We start from the raw sequence: 24,040 nt of genomic DNA on the forward strand, positions 1-24,040 counted from the left end.
CATTGGTCATATCACCATCTCTACCCTATCTACTTCAGTTAGGTCTGTATGTGTAATATTAATTAGCAAGCTAAATCATGTAAGTAATTTAAAATCAGTATTGAACTCAAAATCACTTCATTATTTAAACTTAAAAGCATTTATTTTTTTCTTAAAATAGATGCTCCTTGAATTCCCCAGAACTTGCAATTGTATGAACTAGGTTGTTTTATATTTGCTTCAGTTCAGTCGCTCAGTCGTGTCCGACTCTTTGGAACTCCATGGACTGCAGCACACCAGGCTTCTCTGTCCATCACCAACTCCCAGAGTTAACTCAAGCTCATGTCCGTTGAGTCGGTGATGCCATCCAACCATCTCATCCTCTGTGCTCCCCTTCTCCTCCTGCCTTCAGTCTTTCCCAGCATCAGGGTCTTTTCTAATAAGTCGATTCTTCTCATCGGTGACCAAAGTATCGGAGCTTAGGCTTCAGCATCAATCTTTGTTTTATATTAAATCTCTTCTTAAAATATCATCAGGAATCTAATTAACTTAAAAATCCCCATTAAAATATACTGGCTCAAAACCAAGTTTATCTCCCCATATTATATAAAATATATCAGTTATTCAAGTCTTTAGCATTTCAAATAATTTAATATTATTATTAAATATTTTAACTGTAAACTATATTTGACCTAGTCATAAATACATGGAAGTTCCTTTAACATATCACTCTTGCTACTATATATTAGTATTAGATTTTAAAATAAAAGTTATAAACTAAAGCTTACAAGAATATAAAATAGTTCATATTTACCATTCTTATATAAGATGATGCAGATTTTATCTCACTGCGGAAGATGTAAATAATTATATTAGTTTACGTGAAATCACAATTTAATCAGACATTCAACTTAGCTTTAAAATATTCCATTCTTTCCAAAATAAAGGGCTCTTTAATAAAGTTTCTCTACCCCATGAGATCTCTTCGACCAGTCATGTTACATTTCCAATTAAAAGCACCATCTGGCACTCTATGATTTCTTTTACTTTTCCCAGCTAGTTCTCACTCCATCCAGAATACTTTCTCTTCAGCCTCTCCGTGGACTAGAGCGCACAGCACGCTTTTTATTCCTTAAAATTGAATACGGTGCTGAGCACCATACCTGGAGACCATCTAAAACTGACACACACCCAGTTCAAACGCTGCCAAGATCACTCAGCTGTGAGGCTCTTTCTTTAACACTGAGCTTGCAGCACAGTTTCCTGAACATGTTTTTCTTATATCCTCCTATATTATATTCTTAATTGATATTTAGGGTCCTGCACATGTAATTGCCCAGATGATAAATACTATTTTAATCTTATATGTTATTGATTCTTCCCCAGGCACCGGGGAGACCTAAGAGATAGATGCTGTATTATTTTTCCTAGAATAATAAAAAAAAAAAAAAATTAGAACCACTGATAATAGAGGTTTTATGTTCTCAGTTTAAAATTTCTAGTGTGAATGCAGTTGTAAGAGAAAATAATACCAAAACTTTGTATCGGATAAAATAACTTGAATTCTCCAACTGAGATAGTGTGGAAAGACACAGCCTGTGTCTTCTGGGCTTCAATCCTGGGGAAAAAAAAATTATTCCCACCACCTAGATTGTTTCAAAAATGTTGATTTGTACCCAGTCATGTTACTTATTAGTAAACAGTGGCTTCTAAGGGTTTATGATTACAAACAGAAAATATTTCCCTGAGAGGGAGCTCTGATGATAGTGTCAAAACAGAGAGTGACTAGGAAGGTGATCCCAGAGTAGCAGGGATCATGTGGAAGATACCACGGAAGGTGAACTGAGGAGTGGGTGATGTGAGAAGCCAGCCGGAACTGAGCTACTGCAGGCGCATAACAAAAAAGCAACAGTGCTGGAAGGAGTTCTAAAGTCTCATAATTAGCACAGTGTAGAATTATGCATGGAGAGAGAAAATTTCTGATGCCATAGAAAATAAAATTCAGAAAAAAGACACAAATTTATCATTCAATACCAAAATACCATAACACATTTGCAAATATAGACTTTTAAATTAATGTTATTGGAACAGCACGGTAGCTTTAAAATAGGAAAGCTTTTTTTTTTAATCTTATATGATACATAATTTAATTTAATTTATTTATTTTTCATTTATTTTTATTAGTTGGAGGCTAATTACTTTACAATATTGTAGTGGGTTTTGTGGGAGAAGGCAAGGGTAGGATGTTTTGAAAGAATAGGAAAGCTTTAAATGATGTGTAGGTTTAAATAGTGTAGAAAGTAAGTGAAACAAAGAAAGCATTCTAAATTAAAATTTGTATAATCTTGAAACAAGAAAACTTTAACTTTGGCTCAAAATTAAAATTCAGGACACAAAACCTGAAAAAAATTAACTACATAAAAGTAGGTAATTCTACTTGATGGAAATGAGCATGCACCAAAAGTAAAGTTAAACTAGTTTGGGTAAAGTTTTGGAAAAAATATGTCATATCTCAGATAGATTTTTATTTTCCATTACAAAAAAAGATTTTTTTTTTAGTTATCAAGGAAAAGTCTAAAATGAAATTAGAAAATGATACAAATAGTTTAAGGAACACTTCACAGAAAACAGAGGGAAACAATTGTTTAAAAATGGGAAGGTGCTCAACTTGTTAATGAACAAGGAATAAAATTTAACTCTACAGAGATTTAGTTGTGAAAAATAATCTGATATTATTCTATGTAGTTTTCTGGGAAAGCACATTAATGCACTAATAATGTTGAGAAAAACTCTGATAGAAATTAAAATTTATCCTATAATAAAAATAGCATACCAAATTGGCAAAATATGAGCATTAAAAAAAAAAACACCTGCTATATGACTAGGTTTTAACACATTTACATATTTTGAAAGTTAAATAGCGAAAGAGTTGTAAGTACATGTTTCTATACTGTTAAAGCGAAGAAAGTTTTTCTCAACTGACTCAGAACTAGAACGCAGAACACAAAAACCAAAAAATCTACACAAAAATAAATGATTCTACTTGTTACAACCTTACACTAAAAGTAAAACTGAAATGTTTTGATAAAGATGACAAAATATAATTCCTCACCTAAAGTGCTATTTGCTTTTATTAATAACCTCCACTTAAATATCAGGAAGTCAAAATAAAACAAAAGTAGAAAAATGAACCAAGTAGTTGAAGTAACAGTTCACAGAAAAGGGAGGAAAATCATCATTTAAAAATAGGGACAAAATCTCAATGGCATTCAAGAAAAAGGAATGAAAAATGTATATTGTGTAGATTTAGTACATAAAGCAGTCTAAGATATTTCCCCAACCAATCTCTTGGGAAAATATACTTTTTACACTCCTGAGAATGCAAATGCCTAAACCTGTGGAGGAGAACTGGGTACCTTCAATTATTCTTTGAATCAATAAACATGCGTTAAGTACGATTTTATGCCATTTTGCATTTTTCAGCATTGTTTGTAAAAGATGATCAGTTACCCAATTGTGAATGATCAGGTGGACTGTCTCTCTCTGACGTAATGAGCCTTCATTTTGATGTTGTCATTGACTTTTTACTTTTTCCATAGCTATCTGTTTCCTTCAAAATAGGAGTTTGGTAATTTTTTATCCAAATTTGTCTAGTGTTTTCAGTAGGAAGAATGTCTTGCTGTGACCCTCTATGTCACAATCAGAAATGAAAGTTACTTCTTCATTGTTTAAATGTTCCTAATCATGCAAGGAGATCCAACCAGTCCATCCTAAAGGAGATCAGTCCTGGGTGTTCATTGGAAGGACTGATGCTGAAGCTGAAACTCCAGTACTTTGGCCACCTCATGCGAAGAGTTGACTCATTGGAAAAGACACTCATGCTGGGAGGGATTAGGGGCAGGAGGAGAAGGGGGCGACAGAGGATGAGATGGCTGAATGGCATCACTGACTCGATGGGCATGAGTTTGAGTAGACTCCGGGAGCTGGTGATGGACAGGGAGGTCTGGCGTGCTGGGATTCATGGGGTCGCAAAGAGTCGGATACACCTGAGCTACTGAACTGAACTGAGCTGAATTATATTCAACTTGATTTTACTACATAAAATATTGTTTTTGTGTACTTTATAATCCCTCCTTCAATAATCTTATTCATTTACTAATATATCTCCTCTATATACTGCCAGTGAACTTTATCTCTTTACCCCTTTATCCCTTCATAGTGTAGCACTTTAAAATTTAAATATCTACAGTAATCTTTATTTAATGAGAATGAAGTCTATTATAGGTACTTTCATATTATTTTGTTATCTAATCATTTACAAAATTTTGAGAGTAGTAGCAAGTTATATTCCCAAGTAGAGGAAATTGGATTTCAGAGTAATTAAATCATCAACCCAATGGCATAGCTATTGAACATCAGAGCTTGTTCCGTGTCCTATATCATTAGATGTCATTCCAATTCTGCACATATTTTTCTTCCATTGAGAGATCATTTTACACCAGAGGCCAGAGTGCATTCACATAATCATTTAACTTTGTTGTTCATTGCTCCTGAAATCGAGCTTTTTTTTTTTGTTTTCATCAAGAAGAGGAAAAAAAAAAAAATCTTGTTACTTTTCTATCCCAGAAGAGAATTAGTGTTTTTTGTCCCGAGATATCCCTAAAGATTTCAAGAGTCAGAGATTCTGGTATAAGAGTTCAAATGCTTAATACTCATAGCATATTTTAACTGGGCACGCAATTCATTTTCACAGGTAATATGAAAGGATTTTCATTGATTACAAGATATTTTAGAAGCGATAACCTTAAACCTCATACTAGATTCTATGCCTTAATATTTAAGCCTTAGATAAATTTTTCTAGTTAATTCAGAACTGAATTAAGGATTGAGTGAGGAAATTTATTAGAACATAGTAGGGGAAACAGAAAAGACTCCCTGAATTTTTAGCCCAATGTGGCTATAAATTAGAAAAAATTTTAATTTCCTAGATGGAAGACAGCAGTCAGAATAAGGTATAAATAAATGGCTATATTTAAACTTTAGGAAAATTATTAAATGGAAAGAAAATTATTTATTAAACAGCCATTGGGTATATGTCTTTTGAAGATCATTATTTTTTCTCATGGGGGGATATAAATTAATTTTAAATTTATTTCACTAGTTAGATGATTAATCTAGAAGCTACAGTAAGATTTTTGTTTCATTTTATTTTCATAGTCTACTTAAGCTTGATTTTAAAAAGATTCAGGCACATAAGAATGTTAATTTGTACTTCTAGGAGCATAGCAATTCCAGAATTGTGGCATGTTACAATTAGCTTGTGATATGTTGATGGTAATAGCATGGGGTCTGGCAACAGAGAAATTTGTACTTCAGCCTTGGCGCCTCTAGTAATTCACTGTGGGAGCTTACTCAGTTCATAGGGCTAGCTGGTCCTTCAGTTGTCTAATCTATAAAAGAATTCCCATTTATTTTGTTGCAGGTTGCTATGTAGACTCTTTCTCTCAAAGTGAAATCAGCTAGATGCAAAAACAATTAGTTCTAATTTCCTTAATTAGTGGACAGAATCGCCTGCTTGATGAACATCCTGGATGAAGTAAATGACCCCATACTTTTTGTCTGTGTGTGCTAAGTCATGTCTGACTCTTTGCCACCCCATGGTCTGGCCCACTAGGCTCCTCTGTCCATGGAATTTTCCAGGCAAGAGTACTGGATTAGATTGCCATTTCCCTCTCCAGGGAATCTCCATGATCCAGGGATCAAACCCACATCTCCTGCATTGGCAGGTGGATTCTTTACCACTAGCACCACCTGGGAAACACTTTTTGTTTATCATTCCTCATTTTTCTACAATGAAATAGGTAATTGGTCTAATGAAGTATGATTAAGAATAATATATGCCTACATTCATAATCCACCTTTTGTACCTATGGCTGACTCATGTTGAAGCTTCATAGAAAACAACAAAATCTGCAAAGCAATTATCCTTCAATTAAAGAATAAATAAATTAAAAAAAAATGGAGTCCAAAAAAAATAGATCAGAGATATAAAGGTTTATGAGAAAGTTGTAAAGTACAAAATTATCAGGATATTTAAGTAAACATACTATTATTTTATTGATATGCCCCACATCAGAATGTAATGAAAGAGAATTTTTAAGATGATTGATAGGATTAAATACTGGAATTCAGTTACTTTAATTTCATGGGAATGATATTTTTAATTTATATTAAGTGTCATGTAACACATAAGCTTAACTAAAAGAAGAGCTACTTAGATTTTGCTTTGGAGTCCATTTATTATCTAATGCTTTGACAAAAATTTGATTTCCTAGCTCCCTATTTATTTATAACTGTCCCGTGAAGTTAAGAAAAAAATTTGATAACCCTATATGCAGGACAGAAAAAGAGACACAGATGTATAGAACAGACTTTGGGACTCTGTGGGAGAAGGCGAGGGTGGGATGTCCTGAGAGAACAGCATTGAAACAAGTACACTATCAAGGGTGAAACAGATCACCAGCCCAGGCTGGATGCATGAGACAAGTGCTCAGGGCTGGTGCACTGGGAAGACCCAGAGGGATGGGGTGGGGAGGGAGGCGGGAGGGGGGATCGGGATGGGGAACACATGTAAATCCATGGCTGATTCATGTCAATGTATGGCAAAAAACACTACAATATTGTAATTAGCCTCCAACTAATTAAATGAAAAAAAAAAAGGAAAAATTTGAAACATATTATAGTCATATTTAACATGTATGCATCCTTACATATAATTGATACTTTAATAAAACATTTTAATGCATCTCATAAATAAGAAATCTGTTGTCAGACCATGTTCATGTAGTTGAACAAAATATGCACCAAAATTTTGATCAATTTTATTCTTTCATTTGAAGGCTCGAGTTACTTTGGCTAAATCACATTAGGGGCTAAATCTGCGATCAATATTAAGGTTCTAGAGTTAGATTCAATATTTTTTGTCTTCCACAACTGTGCTGTCTCAAACACACCAGTTAAATAAAAATTAGAATAAAATAAAGCTAAAGTTTCCCTTGTGAAGGTTAGTGAACATGTATTAAGAATTCTTTATTAGACAATCTCAATGTAGTCTTCAAAATTTGCCTCGTATCTTTATTATCTTTACTGTATTTCTTATCTGTCTAATTCCTATTTTGAAACTGATTCTTGTCGGTCAATATTTTTGTGTGTAATATATGGATTCTTGAAGGAGAAAGATTGATAATAATGAATTAAAAATGACGATATTGTCAATACTCAAATAATACATTTAGTACGCTTAATACCTTTAATGTTAAAATAAACTTGATGGTTTTATAAGATACCTTATTAATATATCCATTCAAACTAAATTGGAATTTTTATAATACGTTTGTGTGTGTATATGTGCTTTCAAGAGTAATATGTGAGTTCTTTGAATTAAAAAAGAGATAAATATTTGATTTAATTATATATTTGTACCATATATATCTCTCTAAGGATTAAGTAATATTTTCCTTTTTGATTTGACAACTCCATAGTTGAAAAATTATTTAAGAAAAGTTTTCAAGTGAATGGTGGAACTATCTGGGAAAATGAAGATATGAGACTTTGTTTTCCTTCTAAAAGTGATTTTAAGCTGATTTGCTCATTCTCTATTTGATGTATGCATGTCTCATTATAACAAAGATATAGTTTCATGTTAGTAATTTCGTGTTAGTAATATAAGCTATTAGTAGGTCACTGAATTCAGCTCATTTCCACCCACAGCAGATTTTTCATTCTTTCAAATAAATGTCGATCTATATAGCACACTGAAGAAAAACAAGAGTCATGATACTGAAATCTTGGTCCTATACACGGTAAATGAAATATCTAATTGCTTCAATGCTGGAGACTTTAGGTACAGATACTGATGACCTTTTAACATTTTGCTTGTTTGTTATGCACTTTGCTTTCTTCATACTCCACTGAATAAGCAACAGTCTGACATCATAGGGAAATATGAGCCATAATAAAATACTATGTTGTGATTTATACAGTCATGTGCTCCTTTTAGCAATACCTTTTCTAAAGAGTTTTATTATTTGTCATCAGGAGATATTTACAGTTAGTGCTATTTATATCCAAGGGTTCTACTTCCCTGGATTCAATCAACTGCAGATCCAAAGTATTGTGAAAATAAAAATTTGCAGAGTTCAAAAAGTAAAACAAATTTGCAGCACATCAACAACTATTTTAAAAGCATTTAAATTGTATTTACAACCTTTTAGACAACATGCACATTATATTAGGTTTTATAAGTAATCTATAGATGGGTTCAAGTATGTGAGAAGAGGTGTGTTGCTTATATTGTAAATATCTCCCCATTTTATATAAAGAACTTGTGCCTCTTTAATTTGGGTATGGGTGAGGGGAAATATGGAACTACATGCCCAACTCCGAGGGATGACTGTATTTTATAGTAATTGTAGAAAATTCAGGTACCAGAATGTCCAAGTGGTTAAGGCATTGGACTTAAGATCCAATGGATTTATATCCTTGTGGTTTCGAACCTCACTTCTGGTACAAGTGGATCTGCTTGGGCTTCCCTGGTGACTCAGATTATGAAGAATCTGCCTGCAATGCAGGAAATCCAGGTTCGACCACGGGGCCAGGAAGATTCCCTGAAGGGAATGGCCACCACGCACTGCAGTCTTCTGCCTAGACGGAGGAGCCTGGCGGGCTGCAGTCCATGGGGCTGCAAAGAGTTGGACATGACTAAGTGATATCACAATAATAATAATGATCCCATTTCCTAGTAACCTGGGGACATGATAAAGTTAAGTAATTTTCACATTGGTTTTTAACATTTAAATTTAGTACTATCTTCTGATGTCAATATATTTGCTCACATTTTACAAACTGTAAACTTCATGCATGCTGTAGAAAATCTGGGATTAGCCCTCAGATGTGTGTTTTCTACTATAATAATTTGGGGATTAAAAACTCCTATATTCATTTGTCTTTGTGAATTTTTAGATGACATAATATGAAAGTGAGTAGTCATAAATTTAACAGAAAATAGATTGGAAGTTAAAACATATAAACTGGCATTATTTTTAACATGAAAAATTATTAATTTTTAAAAATTATTTATTTTTAATTTATTTTTACAGAGCAAGCATCCACTTGGATTCAACTTTTAATCACTGGACTATTCCCTCACTGAAAAGGATTTCTAAGAAACAGACGTGAGAATATAATTGGTGGACTCTATTTTTGCCATATATTGCTTTTGGAACTTAAAAATGAAAACTGAGATATCAGGGTCACCATCAGATTTAGATTTATACAGGACTCAGATAAAAAATAGGACTGAGGTCACCATGTTCATACTGATGGGCTTTACAGATGATTTTAAGATGCAAATCTTTCTATTTTTACTATTTCTAGCAATCTATCTTTTTACAATGATCGGGAATTTGGGGTTGGTTTTCTTGGTCATTATGGATTCCCGGCTCCACAACCCCATGTACTATTTTCTGACAGCATTATCATTCTTGGATGCCTGCTATTCTTCTGTTATCACCCCCAAAATGCTGATCAATTTCCTATCAGAGAATAAAACCATTTCCTTTCTTGGATGTGCCACACAGATGTTTCTCTTTCTTACTTGTGGGACCACAGAATGCTTCATCTTGGCCGCAATGGCCTATGATCGCTACGTAGCCATCTACAACCCTCTCCTGTATTTAGTTAAAATGTCACCCCGAGTCTATGTGCCACTCATAATTTCCTGCTATGCTGTTGGTATCTTGCATGCTACTTTACACACAGTGGCTACTTTTACCCTCTCCTTCTGTGCATCGAATGAAATCAGACATGTCTTCTGTGACATCCCTCCCCTCCTCGCTATTTCTTGCTCTGATACTCGCATGAACCAGCTTCTAGTTTTCTATTTTGCAGGCTCTATTGAGATATCCACCATATTGATTGTTCTGATCTCCTATGGTTTCATCCTGTTGGCCATTCTGAGGATGCGTTCTGCTGAAGGGAGAAGGAAAGTCTTTTCTACATGTGGCTCTCACCTAACTGGAGTGTCCATTTTTCATGGCACGGTTCTCTTTATGTACATGAGACCCACTTCCAGCTATGCCTTGGATCATGACATGATCGTGTCTGTATTTTACACCATCATAATTCCCATGTTGAATCCCATCATCTATAGTTTGAGGAACAAAGATGTCAAAGAAACAATGAAGAAAGTGTCTGGGAAAAATTGGTTTATCAACAAAGTATATTTTTCACACTAAACATTAAATTGAAATAAATTAAGACTGATGTTTATTGTTTTCAAATCAAAAATTATAATTAAAATATTTTCTATTAGTTTATTTATGTCTACCTGCTATTCTTAGATGTTTAAAATAAAGATTATAGTCAACCCACCACACATGCAGTTTTTGCACATACAGGAAACTGTGACATCTATATACATCTATCTCCACATAACATGGGTATGTAATATGTATTTTATTATTATATTCATATGAAGACTTTATATATATATATACATATATGTATCTACAGATAAACACATACACATGTATACACACATACACACATATGCATATATAGATACTGGTTGTTAATTTCTGGAACTCTCTTGCTTTTTTGATGATCCATTGGATGTTGGCAATTTGATCTCTGGGTCCTCTGCCTTTTCTAAAACCAGCTTGAACATCTGGAAGTTCATGGTTCACGTATTGCCTAAGCCTGGCTTGGATAATTTTAAGCATTACTTTACTAGTGTGTGAGATGAGTGCAATTGTGCGGTAGTTTGAGCATTCTTTGGCATTGCCTTTCTTTGGGATTGGGATGAAAACTGACCTTTTCCAGTCCTGTGGCCACTGCTGAGTTTTCCACATTTGCTGGCATATTGAGTGCAGCACTTTCACAGCATCGTCTTTCAGGATTTGAAACAACTCAACTGGAATTCCATCACATCCACTAGATTTGTTCCTAATGATGCTTCCTAAGGCCCATTTGACTTAACATTCTAGGATGTCTGACTCTAGGTGAGTGATCACACTATTGTGATTATCTGGGTTGTGAAGATCTTTTGTGTACAGTTCCCCTGTGTATTCTTGCCACTTCTTAATATCTTTTGCTTCTGTTGGGTTCCTACCATTTCTGTCCTTTATCGAGCCCATCTTTGCATGAAATGTTCCCTTGGTATCTCTAATTTTCTTGAAGAGATCTCTAGTTTTTCTCATTCTGTTGTTTTCCTCTATTTCTTTGCATTGATCGCTGAGGAAGGCTTTCTTATCTCTCCTTGCTATTTGTTGGAAGTCTGCATTCAAATGGGTATATTTTTCTTTTTCTGTTTTGCTTTTTGCTTCCCTTCTTTTCACAATAGAACATCTATTTCTGCTTCATTGACTATGCTAAAGCCTTTGACTGTGTGGATCACAATAAACTGTGGAAAATTCTGAAAGAGATGGGAATATCAGACCACTTGACCTGCCTCTTGAGAAACCTCTATGCAGGTCAGGAAGCAACAGTTAGAACTGGACATGGAACAACAGACTGGTTCCAAATAGGAAAAAGAGTACGTCAAAGCTGTATATTGTCACCCTGCTTATTTAACTTATATGCAGAGTACATCACGAGAAACGCTGGGCTGGAGGAAGCACAGGCTGGAATCAAGATTGCCTGGAGAAATATCAATAACCTCAGATATGCAGATGGCACCACCCTTATGGCCGAAAATGAAGAAGAACTCAAGAGCCTCTTGATGAAGGTGAAAGAGGAGAGTGAAAAAGTTGGCTTAAAGCTCAATATTCAGAAAACTAAGATCATGGCATCCAGTCCCATAACTTCATGGCAAATAGATGGGGAAACATTGGAAACAGTGGCTGACTTTATTTTTCTGGGCTCCAAAATCACTGCAGATGGTGATTGCAACCATGAAATTAAAAAGACTCTTACTCCTTGGAAGGAATGTTATGACAACCTAGACAGCATATTGAAAAGCAGAGACATTACTTTGTCAACAAAGGTACATCTAATCAAGTCTATGGTTTTTCCAGTGGTCATGTATGCATGTGAGAGTTGGACTATAAAGAAAGCTGAGCACCAAAGAATTGATGCTTTTGAACTGTGGTGTTGGAGAAGACTCTTGAGAGTCCCTTGGACTGCAAGGAGATCCAACCAGTCAATCCTAGAGTATATCAGTCCTGGGTGTTCATTGGTAGGACTGATGTTGAAGTTGAAACTCCAATACTTTGGCCACCTGAGGCAAACAGCTGACTCATTTGAAAAGACCCTGATGCTAGGAAAGATTGAGGACAGGAAGAGAAGGGGACAGCAGAGGATGAGATGGCTGGATGGCATCACCGACTCAATGGACATGGGTTTGGTTAGACTCCGGGAGTTGGTGATGGACAGGGAGGCCTGGCGTGCTGTGATTCATGGAGTCTCAAGGAGTGGGACACGACTGATCGACTGAACTGAACTGAACTGATCATAGATTCACTTTGCTCTATAGCTGAAACTAACAGAACATTGTAAATCAACTATACTGCAATAAATATTTTTAAAAAAATATTTTCTCACTATCTGGAGTCTAGATGTCTGAAATCAATGTAACAGCAGGGTTGATTATTTTCTGATGCCTCTCTTCTTCATTTGTAGTTGGCAGCCTTTACCCTCTGTCTTCAAGTTATCTGTTTCTCTGAATTTCAGTGCCCTAATCTCTTCTTGCTTGCTCAGTCTCTGGGTTGTCTCCAACACTTTATGATCACATGGACTGTAGCCCAACAGGCTTCTCTACCCACGGGATTCTCCAGGCAAGAATACTGGAGTGGGTTTCCATTCCCTTGTCCATAAACTCTTCTTAAAGGGTCAACAATTATATAGGATAAGATGTGCCATAAAGGCATCATTTTCAGCTAATTGCCTCCTCAAAGACTGTCTGCAAAACAGTTACATTCTGATATCCTAGGACCTAGGACTTCAACATGGAAATATTGGATTTATTTGCATACACACACACATACACATGCAACGTTCACATTAAACGTATATTGTCAGCTTCTGTCTCCATATAACTCAAAATGGATAGATTCCTATTATAATTACAAGTGATCTGACTAGCTTGAGCAAATACCAACTCATGTAGAGCAAAACCACACCTCACATATTCCAATCCACTTTCCATGGAGTCAATGGCAACGAACTTCAAATTAAAGAACTCTGCTTCATCTACACATATGCAGCAAACTAAACCCAGGAAACTAAACCCAGCCTTTAATTCTGAGAGCGCAGGTGATGGAGCAAATTCCTGATGTCACTACATGCTGTTTAAGAGGGTACATTTCTTTTGCTTTTCTTTTTTTTCTTTTCATCCAAAGCATGGACACTAAACCCACACTTTATTTCTTCACATTATACAGAGACTGCGTGCATGCTTGCTAACTCTCTTCAGGCGTGTCCTACTGTTTGCGACCCTATGGACTCTAGCCCACCAGGCTCCTCTGTCCATGGAATTATCCAGGCAAAAATACTGGAGTGGGTGGCCAAGCCCTCCTCCAGGGGATCTTCCTGACCCAGGGATCGAACCCGTGTCTCTTATGTCTCCTGCATTGGCAGGCAGGTTCTTTACTACTAGTGCCACCTGTGAAGCCCATACTTTGACATTAGCATTTATCAGGATTATACTTAAACTCAAGAATGATAGAAGATAAGCACAATTCAGAGTTAATGGCCACCTGACTGGCACGCGGCTCTCTCCAGCCGGTCGATAAGGGTTTCCCTGCTGACCTGGTCCTGACCCGGCTTTGGGTCCCTTTTTCAGTGACCTTTGCCACCCTGTGATGCTTTGGCATGAGTGTGTGCTTAGCCGCTCAGTCGTGTCAGACTCTCTGAGACCCCAAGACTGCAGCCCGCCAAGCTCCTCGGTCCAGCAATTCTCCAGGCAATGATACTGGAGTGGGGTGCCATGCCCCCCTCCAGGATGCTTTGGCAGAGGCCCCATTTTCACCCCTAGACCCAAGAACCAAGGTACAGAAGAGAGTCTCTTTGTGTTTAGGACTGTTTTGACAGATCTCATTTGCACTGAAAAGATAGAGTCCTTCAAAGTCGATTGAAAGTGGAAGTGCATTTCCTGTTTCTCTCTCTTCCTTTCTTCCTTCCCTCCATCATCATAATTACTGTGTATGTTTTTGTGTTATGCATGTGCATGCATGGGTGTGAAACCTCTACTTCCAACAGTGCAATCTCAGCACAACAGAGTACAACCCAAGGATATTTCCCTAAAGTGGAATTAAGGAATTTAAATACTACCTCAACAGTAAAAGTATAGAGCATCTCTTACCACAATATATTCTCCACACATTTTTTCTGTATTTCTTTCCCCCTGTTTGGAAGGCTCTCCACAAAGCTATTCACATGATTCCTTCCTTTAAATGTCACTTCTTAGTAAGGATCTCTTTGACTTTGACTGGGCTCATGCTCAGCAGCTCAGTCATGTTTGACTTATTGCAACCCTACGGACTGTAGCCTGCCAGGCTCCTCTGTCCATGAAATTTCCCAGGCAAGAATATGGGTTGCCATTGTCTCCTGCAAGGGATTTTCCTGACCAAGGGATCAAACCCAGACCTTCCACATCTCCTCCATTGCGGGCAGATTGATTTTTTACTTCTGAGCCACCAGGGAAGCCCTTGACAACTTTATGATAATACAACTTACCTCCATGTAGTCCTCCTATTCCATCTCTCTTAAAATGCATCTTTACATTTTTCACTATTTTATATAATATGTCCTTTAAATTCAATTTATTGTTGAATCTACTTTTACAGTCCACAATAATTTTCAATACATATTGTTGCTTAATAAATATTCCTTCATGAGTGGATATATTAGGGAGGCAACTGTCAAAAATAGTTTATTTAATTCAATTTAAAAACATATAAAATAGAGTAACACTGTTATTTATTTCATATTCATTATCTTTAAAAAGGGCTTCCCAGGTAGCACTAATGGTCAAGAACCCGCCTGCCAATGCAGGAGACAAAGAGATGAGGTTTCGATCCCTGGGTCGGGAGAGTCCCTGGAGGAGGGCATGGCAATCCACTCCAGTATTCTTGTCTGGAGAATCCCACGGACAGAGGAGTCTGGAGGGCTACAGTCCATAGGGTCGCAGGAGTTGGATGGGACTGAAGTGACTTAGCACTCAAGCACACACATCTTTAAAAAATTCTAGTTTATGTTTTTTTTTTTCATTTATTTTTATTAGTTGCAGGCTAATTAATTTACAATATTGTAGTAGTTTTTGCCATACATAGACATGAATCAGCCATGGATTTACATGTGTTCCCCATCCCGATCCCCCCTCCCACCTCCTTCCCCATCCCATCCCTCTGGGTCTTCGCAGTGCACCAGGCCCTAGCACTTGTCTCATGCATCCAGCCTGGGCTGGTGATCTGTTTCACCCTTGATAGTATACATGTTTCAATGCTGTTCTCTCAGAACATCCCACCCTCGCCTTCTCCCACAGAGTCCAAAAGTCTGTTCTGTATATCTGTGCTCTTTTTCTGTTTTGCATATAGGGTTATCATTACCATCTTTCTAAATCCCATATATATGTGTTAGTATACTGTATTGGTCTTTATCTTTCTGGCTTCCTTCACTCTGTATAATAGGCTCCAATTTCATCCATCTCATTAGAACTGATTCAAATGAACTCTTTTTAATGGCTGAGTAATATTCCATGGTGTATATGTACCACAGCTTCCTTATCCATTCATCTGCTGATGGGCATCTCGGTTGCTTCCATGTCCTGGCTATTATAAACAGTGCTGTGATGAACACTGGGGTGCACATGTCTCTTTCAGATCTGGTTTCCTCAGTGTGTATGCCCAGAAGTGGGATTGCTGGGTCATATGGCAGTTCTATTTCCAGTTTTTTAAGGAATCTCCACACTGTTCTCCATAGTGGCTGTACTAGTTTGCATTCCCTCCAACAGTGTAAGAGGGTTCCCTTTTCTCCACACCCTCTCCAGCATTTATTGCTTGTAGACTTTTGGATAGCAGCCATCCTGACTGGCATGTAATGGTACCTCATTGTGGTTTTGATTTGCATTTCTCTGATAATGAGTGATGTTGAGCATCTTTTCATGTGTTTGTTAACCATCTGTATGTCTTCTTTGGAGAAATGTCTGTTTAGTTCTTTGGCCCATTTTTTGATTGGGTCATTTATTTTTCTGGAATTGAGCTGCAGGAGTTGCTTGTATATTTTTGAGATTAATCCTTTGTCTGTTTCTTCATTTGCTATTATTTTCTCCCAATCTGAGGGCTGTCTTTTCACCTTACTTATAGTTTCCTTTGTTGTGCAAAAGCTTTTAAGTTTCATTAGGTCCCATTTGTTTATTTTTGCTTTTATTTCCAATATTCTGGGAGGTGGGTCATAGAGGATCCTGCTGTGATTCATGTCGGAGAGTGTTTTGCCTATGTTCTCCTCTAGGAGTTTTATAGTTTCTGGTCTTACATTTAGATCTTTAATTCATTTTGAGTTTATTTTTGTGTATGGTGTTAGAAAGTGTTCTAGTTTCATTCTTTCACAAGTGGTTGACCAGTTTTCCCAGCACCACTTGTTAAAGAGGTTGTCTTTTTTCCATTGTATATCCTTGCCTCCTTTGTCGAAGATAAGGTGTCCATAGGTTCGTGGATTTATCTCTGGGGTTTCTATTCTGTTCCATTGATCTATGTTTCTGTCTTTGTGCCAGTACCATACTGTCTTGATATTTGTGGCTTTGTAGTAGAGCCTGAATGTTTTGCTTTTAACTTTTATAATTCTATCAGTTTATTTTGCTGTTAATTTCTAATTTCTTAATTTGAATATGGATTTTTCAATGAATACCATGTCAGTGCATCCCACATGATTTAGTAAAGCAGATCTTTCTATCAATACTAATATTTTTGCATTTGTTTTTTCTTTCTTTGTCTTTGGATTAGAGTTTGCTTTTTAATTTATTTTTCAATGCTTAAATAGAATAGCTTCAGGAGCTGTTTTTTAAAAATTGTCATTTATTTCAAAACAAAATGCGGTATGCTCCTGTGTTGATTGCCATGCATGCGAAGTCACTTCAGTCATGTCCAGCTCGTTGCAACTCTATGGACTGTGGTCCACCAGGCCCTCCCCGCTCTCCCGCCTGTAGGGTTTCCTAAGATGATTGCTGGGTCATACAGTAAGTGTATGTTTCATTTCATAAGATACTGTCTGATTATTATTTGAAGTGACTGCTCCACTTTGCTTCCTGTCATTAACGGATGAGATCTCCAGTTACATAGCATCCTTGGGAGCACTTTGCATTGCCATTTGCTATTATATTCTAGTCATTCTAATACGTATATGGGGTAATGTATACAGTGGGATATGTATACAGCGATTTTATTTTACTTTCAACATGGTGATTTTAAATTATATTTCCCTAATTGCAAATGGTGTTGAACATTTGTTTATTTTAATTTAAGCTTCCATCTGTGTATCTTCTGTGATAAAGTATCTGAACTTTATAACCGTGCTGTACTGTTAATCACTTTACTTTCATATTATTAAGATTTAGTACTCGTTTAAGCTGTTACCCATGTTCAGCGTCATTGTTTTGAAGAAGGGCTCTTCCTCTTCTATGCGTTTCCCTTATCAGCTCTGTCAGGAGTCAGCTGACTGCCCGTATAGACGCATCTCTGAGAAGCCTGTCTCGCGCGGACTCACCTGTCTGTCCTCTCACGAGTGCCACGGTACCTCGGTTACTTTAGGTTTGTGTTCAGTCTCGGAATTACGTGAGGCCTCCAACACTTTCAGAAATGCTTTGACTACCTTAGCTCCTTCACATTTTCATAAAAATTATATTTTATTACCATTTTCTGTAGAAATGCTTGTTTAATTTTAAGTAGGGTTCCACTGAATATAGCGATCTTTTGGGATTGCATTTAACTAATAGAGCCTGTGTTCACAGTTGGACTGTTTAGAAAATTCCTCCCTTCTTTCTTCCTTCCTTTTCTCCTTTCTTCCCTCCTTTTTTTTTCTTCCTGTTTCTTTTCATTCTTTTCTTTGCTTTTCTCTTCCTTTTTCTCTCTTTGGTTTAGTACTCAGACTGTATCACCAGCACTTCTTAATTACTGATTTAGAATCTCTGGATGTAGACTGGAAGCATGTATGTCTTGTTTCACAATAGTTTGAAAACAATTTAAATGCATTGCTAGGTACTAATTTATGGAATGGTATATGGCACACTCCAAAACACAAGTCTCCATTCAACTCAAAAAGCTTGGAATTTTTCTGCCAAATCTCTAATTTAAAAGGTTCTACTACACAGAATATTAAAGTTATCTGTATACAGTACCATGTTTCCTGTCAAACTACCTATTCATATATTTATATCTTACCTCTTCCATTAAACTGCTCATTAAAATTTAGTATATCTAAACTGCTTATTTAAACAATTTGTCTCTCATAATACTCAGAAATGTAGCACTTTTAAGTTTAAGTAACTATAATAATCATCACTAAACGATTATGAATTCTGTCATAGCTTATGCTTTCACAAAAATTCGTTATGTGTATGTATAAAGAATTTTGAGAGAAGTAACGCCATATACTTCTGGGAGATAAAAGTTATATTTCCTGGTACATAGGTATTTAGTGTCAGAATGAGGACTATGTCCTATATCATTAGATTTAATTTCCAATTCTATGAATATCTTTTTTCCACTGAGGGATCATTTTATTCAGAGGCCTACTGCACTTATTTAATTTTATCTATAATAAGAGTTCATTGCTACAGAACCAGTCACTCATTTACTATGGGGGGAAATAACGAAATCAGGTTGTTACTTTCTGTCCCAGAAGAGAATTAGTGTATTTACTCCTTCGAGTTTCCCTGTGGATTTCAAGAAAAGCTTGGCAATCTGATGTAAGACTCCTAATGCCTAGTATTCATATATACCTTAACTGAGCAATTAATTTCCACAGGTAAGAGGAAAGGTTTTTCATCGCTTATAAAACATTTTAGAAGCTTTAAGAACTCCAGGGAACATTGTAGAGAAGTAGAACCCACTCTTACTATACTTAGGTATATAGAACTATCGATTAGAACATTAATTTCCTCAATGGAAGATAACAGAAGGAGGATGGTAGAAATAAAAGGTTGATCTAAACAAGACAAAATATTAAATGGAGAGATAGTTAGCTATCGACCAGCAACTTGGTAAGTGCCATTTGGAGATTAAGATGTTTTTCTCATGGAGGGATAGAAATAAATTTGAAATCTATTTTGCTAGTCAGTTAATTGCTCTAAAAGCTACTTCTAGTTTTTGTTTTGTTTTGCTTTAATGTCCTGATCCCTAAACTAAGGGCTGTATAAGTGAATTCAAATATGTGACGATATTATTTGGCATTATTTCTGGGGTATGTCATTTCCAGAACTATGGCATATCGCAAAGAGTATGCAATATGGTCAAGTGGAAATAGCTTAACATGCGCAACAGAAACTCCTGAATTGGAATCCTGACTCTGCTAGTAGCTTATTATGTAAACTTGGGTAACCCATGGGTCTAGCTGGTCCTTGGGTTTCTCATGTATAAGATGCTGGATTATTTAACTGCAGGTTGCTATGCAGATCACATAAGATGAAGTACACAAAATTTCTAACACCTAGTAGCCACTTAATAACGCGTGGTAACTGCTATCGCATCTTTCCTTCAAGACTGGTGTTTGTAGTATTTTTTCACAGATGTTAAGTGCTGCATGTTTTCTCAGTGTATGAGAGCTGAGGAGATTATTTGATTTTAGTTTTCCAGAATGTGGCTATTTTGTTAAAAATTTGGAATCTATATTTTTGGTTTTCAGGTTCTATCTCTTAAAGTAGTATTTGCTGGATATAATCAGTTCTAATTTCCTTAAATATTAGTTGATAGAAGTGCCTGTGCTGGAGCACCTTGGATGCAGGAGATAAACTCCATACATTTTATGGAATATGATATTACTGTCTTATTCATAATACAGTTACTGGAAACATCATTACCTTAAAAAAAACACCTACAATGATAGGCCAATACACAGGTTTCTCCATTTAAATGAGAGAAGCATTCTGTAAGGTCAAGTAATTCCTCTAAAGTAAAATTGTAAAACAGTGAGTAAACTAACAGATTATTAATTTTATATTAATGCCTATGTAAAGATAGACTGGTATTTATATGTGTTTTATGCATTCATGACATACTTAAATAATCTTTAATTTTTTTCAATATTTTTAGGCTACATAGTTCTACAAATTTCTTCAAATTGTTACAAATCTCCAAATTTGGATCTACACAGTTCAACTCCTGTTGGTCAAGGGTTGGTAGAGAACTATTGGTGCATTTTTCATATTCTGCTTGCATAATTTTTTTTTCTTTTCACTGTGTCTTTTTTTCTATTTGCCTAATTCCTGTTTTGTATCTGGCACTCTCTAGTAAATACTTTTGTACAACTATACTTCCTTTCTTGAAAAAGAGAAAAGAGAGATGAGAGAGAGAGAGAGACAGAGAGAAATATATGAGGGTAAAAGAGAGAAAACGAGAAAATTTTAAAATATAAATATATTTTTGTGATACTCAAGCTATACATTAATCTATTTCATATTATTATTATGGTTTTATAAGTTATTTTATTAATGTATCTTTCAAACTAAACTAGTTCATTCTAATACTTTCATGCATTGTGCTATTACTGGGGCTTCCCGGGTGGCACAAGTGGTAAAAACCCCACCTACCAATACTGCAGACATAAGAGTGTGGGTTCCTGCAGTGGTCAGGATAGAACAGCCTGGGTCAGGAAGATTCCCTGAAGGAGGGCTTGGAGATACACGCTAGTATTCTTGCCTGGATAATCCACAGACGGAGGAGCCTGGTGGGCTAAGGTCCATAGGGTTGCAAAGATGGACAAGACTGAAATAACTTAGCACACGCATTATGCTATTATTATTATTATTACTACTACTACGTGTTATGTGTGTTAGAAAAGTTATCCATGTGAATCTAGAAGGAAGTTTCTGGGAAAATGAAGACATATAACTTTTTTTTTTTCTGATAATCATTTGCTTCTCCTCTTGGTATACGAAAGTCTTAACAAAACAAAAATATAATGTTTCATGTTAAGAATATAAATATTTGTAAATTATTGAATTCAATGCACTCCTCTGCGTTACAGATTTTGCACACCCTAAATGCATATTGGTCTATGGAACGCTGAGGAAGAACAAAAGTCAACAGGCTGAAATCTTGCTCCTACATCACAGATGCAATACTTAATTATGTTTCAAAGATAGAAGCTGTAGGTCCAGATCCTGGTGACTCATTAACATTTTGATTATGTATTATAGATTTTCCTTGTTTTCATATTCCTTTGAATGAGCAACACTGCCAGCATAGGGAAATACAGCAGTGATAAAACTCTACATTGTGATTTCGCCAGGATATTATGCTTTTATCAACACTTTATAGAAAGAATTTATTATATGTCACCAGGTGACATTTGTTTTATGGTATTTATAGAAACTCCATATGCAACTAAGTATATGGAATGATCGTCCCATAGTTTATTTTTGCCAAGAATATGTCTCAAACACACATGCAAGGACTTTGCAGAGATAGAGTACATGTATAGAAAAATTTTAGTTGGTAGCCAAGGATACATTAGCAGTATAATAGGTTGTGGGGGAGAAAATGAACAAACTGAATGTTATGTCTTTCAAAGAACGAAAGCTGAAATGCAAAACCACGAAACAACAGCTTGCTGTTTCCGTTGGCGTGCTGCGTTCACCCGCAGAAGGACGTGTTCTGGTCCGTTCACCACTGCCCCAGCAGTGCTGGTTAAAGAGGGCCGTAGTCAGAGAAGAGGACGTGAGGTGGCTCGGCTGGGAAAGCTGCCTCGTGCGCGAGTTGTCAAGTACGTCTAGCTTATCTCGTTTAGTCATCTGGGCATTCTCTGAAGCTTAATGATTTTCACATTGATTTTTTTCATTTAAATTCAACACAGTCTTATGATGTGTGTTTGCTCCCATTTTATAAGTTGCAACATTAAGGAGAGGTATAATCACTGATGAAAATCTAAGATTAGCACTCAGATGTGTACTTTCCAATATTTGCTAATTTAAAAATTCCTATATTTATTTGCATTTGTGATTTTTAAAATGATGTAATGTTAAAATAGTAAGCAATAAATTTAACAAAAAGTAAACTAAATTAGCCAAATTTTTAATGGGACAAATTTAACCAACAATAATTAATTTATTTATTTATTTTTGCAGGGTAATACATCCACTTGAACTCAATGTTTAACCCCTTCTCATTCCCTCACTGCAAAGAATATTAGGATTTCAATATACCCTTCTAAGAAACAAATAGGAGGGTATAATTGCATGGACTCTATATTCACCATATACTGCCATTAGACAAAAAATAAAAAACTGAAATGTCAGGGTCACTGTCAGATTTAGATTTATACAGGGTTCAGGTAAAAAATGTGACTGAAATCACCATGTTTATATTGATGGGGTTTACAGATGATCTTGAGGCTCAAGTTTTTCTATTTTTACTGTTTCTAGCAATCTATCTTTTTACACTGATAGGGAATTTGGGGTTGGTTTTCCTGGTCACTGTGGATTCCAGGCTCCACAATCCTATGTACTATTTTCTCAGTGTGTTATCACTCTTGGATGCCTGCTGTTCTTCAGTTGTCACTCCAAAAATGATAGCTAATTTCCTGATGGAAAATAAAACTATTCCATATCTTGCGTGTGTAACACAGACATTTCTCTTAGTTACTTTTGGGACCACAGAGTGCTTTCTCTTGGCTGCAATGGCGTATGATCGCTATGTGGCCATCTACACCCCCCTCTGGTATTCAGTCAGCATGGCGCCCAGGGTCTATGTGTCCCTCATCATTGCTTCCTATGTTGGTGGCGTCTTGCATGCTTCTGTGCACACCGTGGCTACTTTCAGCCTCTCCTTCTGTGCCTCCAATGAAACCAGACATGTCTTCTGTGACATCCCTCCCCTCCTCGCTATTTCTTGCTCTGACACTCACACAAACCAGCTTCTGCTCTTCTACTTTGTGGGTTCCATTGAGATAGTCACTATCTTGATTGTCCTGATCTCCTATGGTTTAATTCTGTTGGCCGTTCTGAGGATGTGTTCCGCAGAAGGGAGAAGGAAAGTCTTTTCAACATGTGGCTCTCACCTAACTGGAGTGTCCATTTACCATGGAACCATCCTCTTCATGTACCTGAGACCAAGTTCCAGCTATGCTTTAGACCATGACATGATTGTGTCAATATTTTATAGCATTGTGATTCCCATGCTAAATCCTGGCATCTACAGTTTAAGGAACAAAGATGTCAAAGAGGCAATTAAAAGAGTTTTGGGAAAAAATTGGTTTGTTCATAAAGTACATTTTCACACTAAACACTGAGTTGAAGAAATTACGATTTATGATATTGTCTCCATATAGGAATGTCATGGTACAAGTTTTTTTTATTTTTAATTTTATGCCTTTTATTTCTTTTGGATATTTCATAAATAAAGGTTATGGTCAACAACCAACTGTGTAAGTTTTGCAGGTATGGATAATGATCATCCATTGGTTTCTTAATGAATTTATAAATATATGCACACCCCAATATACACATATACACTAACATATACATATACCTGCTGATAACTGGTGATATATTTTTGCCAAGGCTTCCATAACAAACTACATAACACTGTGTGGCTGAACAACACAAATGTATTTTCTCACTGTCCTGGATGCTTTGTGTTTGAAATCAAGGTGTATCCAGGGTTGTTTTCTTCTGAGGCCTCTCTCATCAACATCCACAATCATCTTGAATTAGAAGCCCCACCCTATAGTTGCCCCTCAAGACCCTATTTCTAAATTCAGTGACAGACTGAGGTAAGTAGTTTGGGACTTCAACAGGCAAATAATGGATTTACTTATACCCACACATATACACACAGAAGCATGTATAAACCAT

General features: G+C 36.2%; 3 protein-coding genes across 3 annotated transcripts in view; 2 read left to right on the top strand and 1 right to left on the bottom strand.

The window, feature by feature from the left end:
• The window catches only part of LOC122450481 (fatty acid desaturase 2-like protein FADS2B), a 914,319-nt gene that overhangs the window by 75,999 nt on the left and 814,280 nt on the right, over positions 1-24,040 (bottom strand). The gene's annotated exons all lie outside the window — the stretch shown is intronic.
• Positions 9,225-10,274, top strand: LOC122449961 (olfactory receptor 5T1-like; the record flags this gene model as incomplete). Its single annotated transcript, XM_043482081.1, has 1 exon — positions 9,225-10,274. A coding segment is annotated over one exon (1,050 nt), but the record flags the coding sequence as incomplete, so codon positions are not given.
• Positions 22,477-23,475, top strand: LOC122449964 (olfactory receptor 5T1-like). The gene has a single exon (XM_043482083.1). The coding sequence runs from the start codon at positions 22,477-22,479 to the stop codon at positions 23,473-23,475; it is 999 nt and encodes a 332-aa protein (XP_043338018.1).

The sequence above is a fragment of the Cervus canadensis genome, chromosome 11 (assembly GCF_019320065.1).
Source record: "Cervus canadensis isolate Bull #8, Minnesota chromosome 11, ASM1932006v1, whole genome shotgun sequence".
Taxonomy (NCBI): domain Eukaryota; kingdom Metazoa; phylum Chordata; class Mammalia; order Artiodactyla; family Cervidae; genus Cervus; species Cervus canadensis.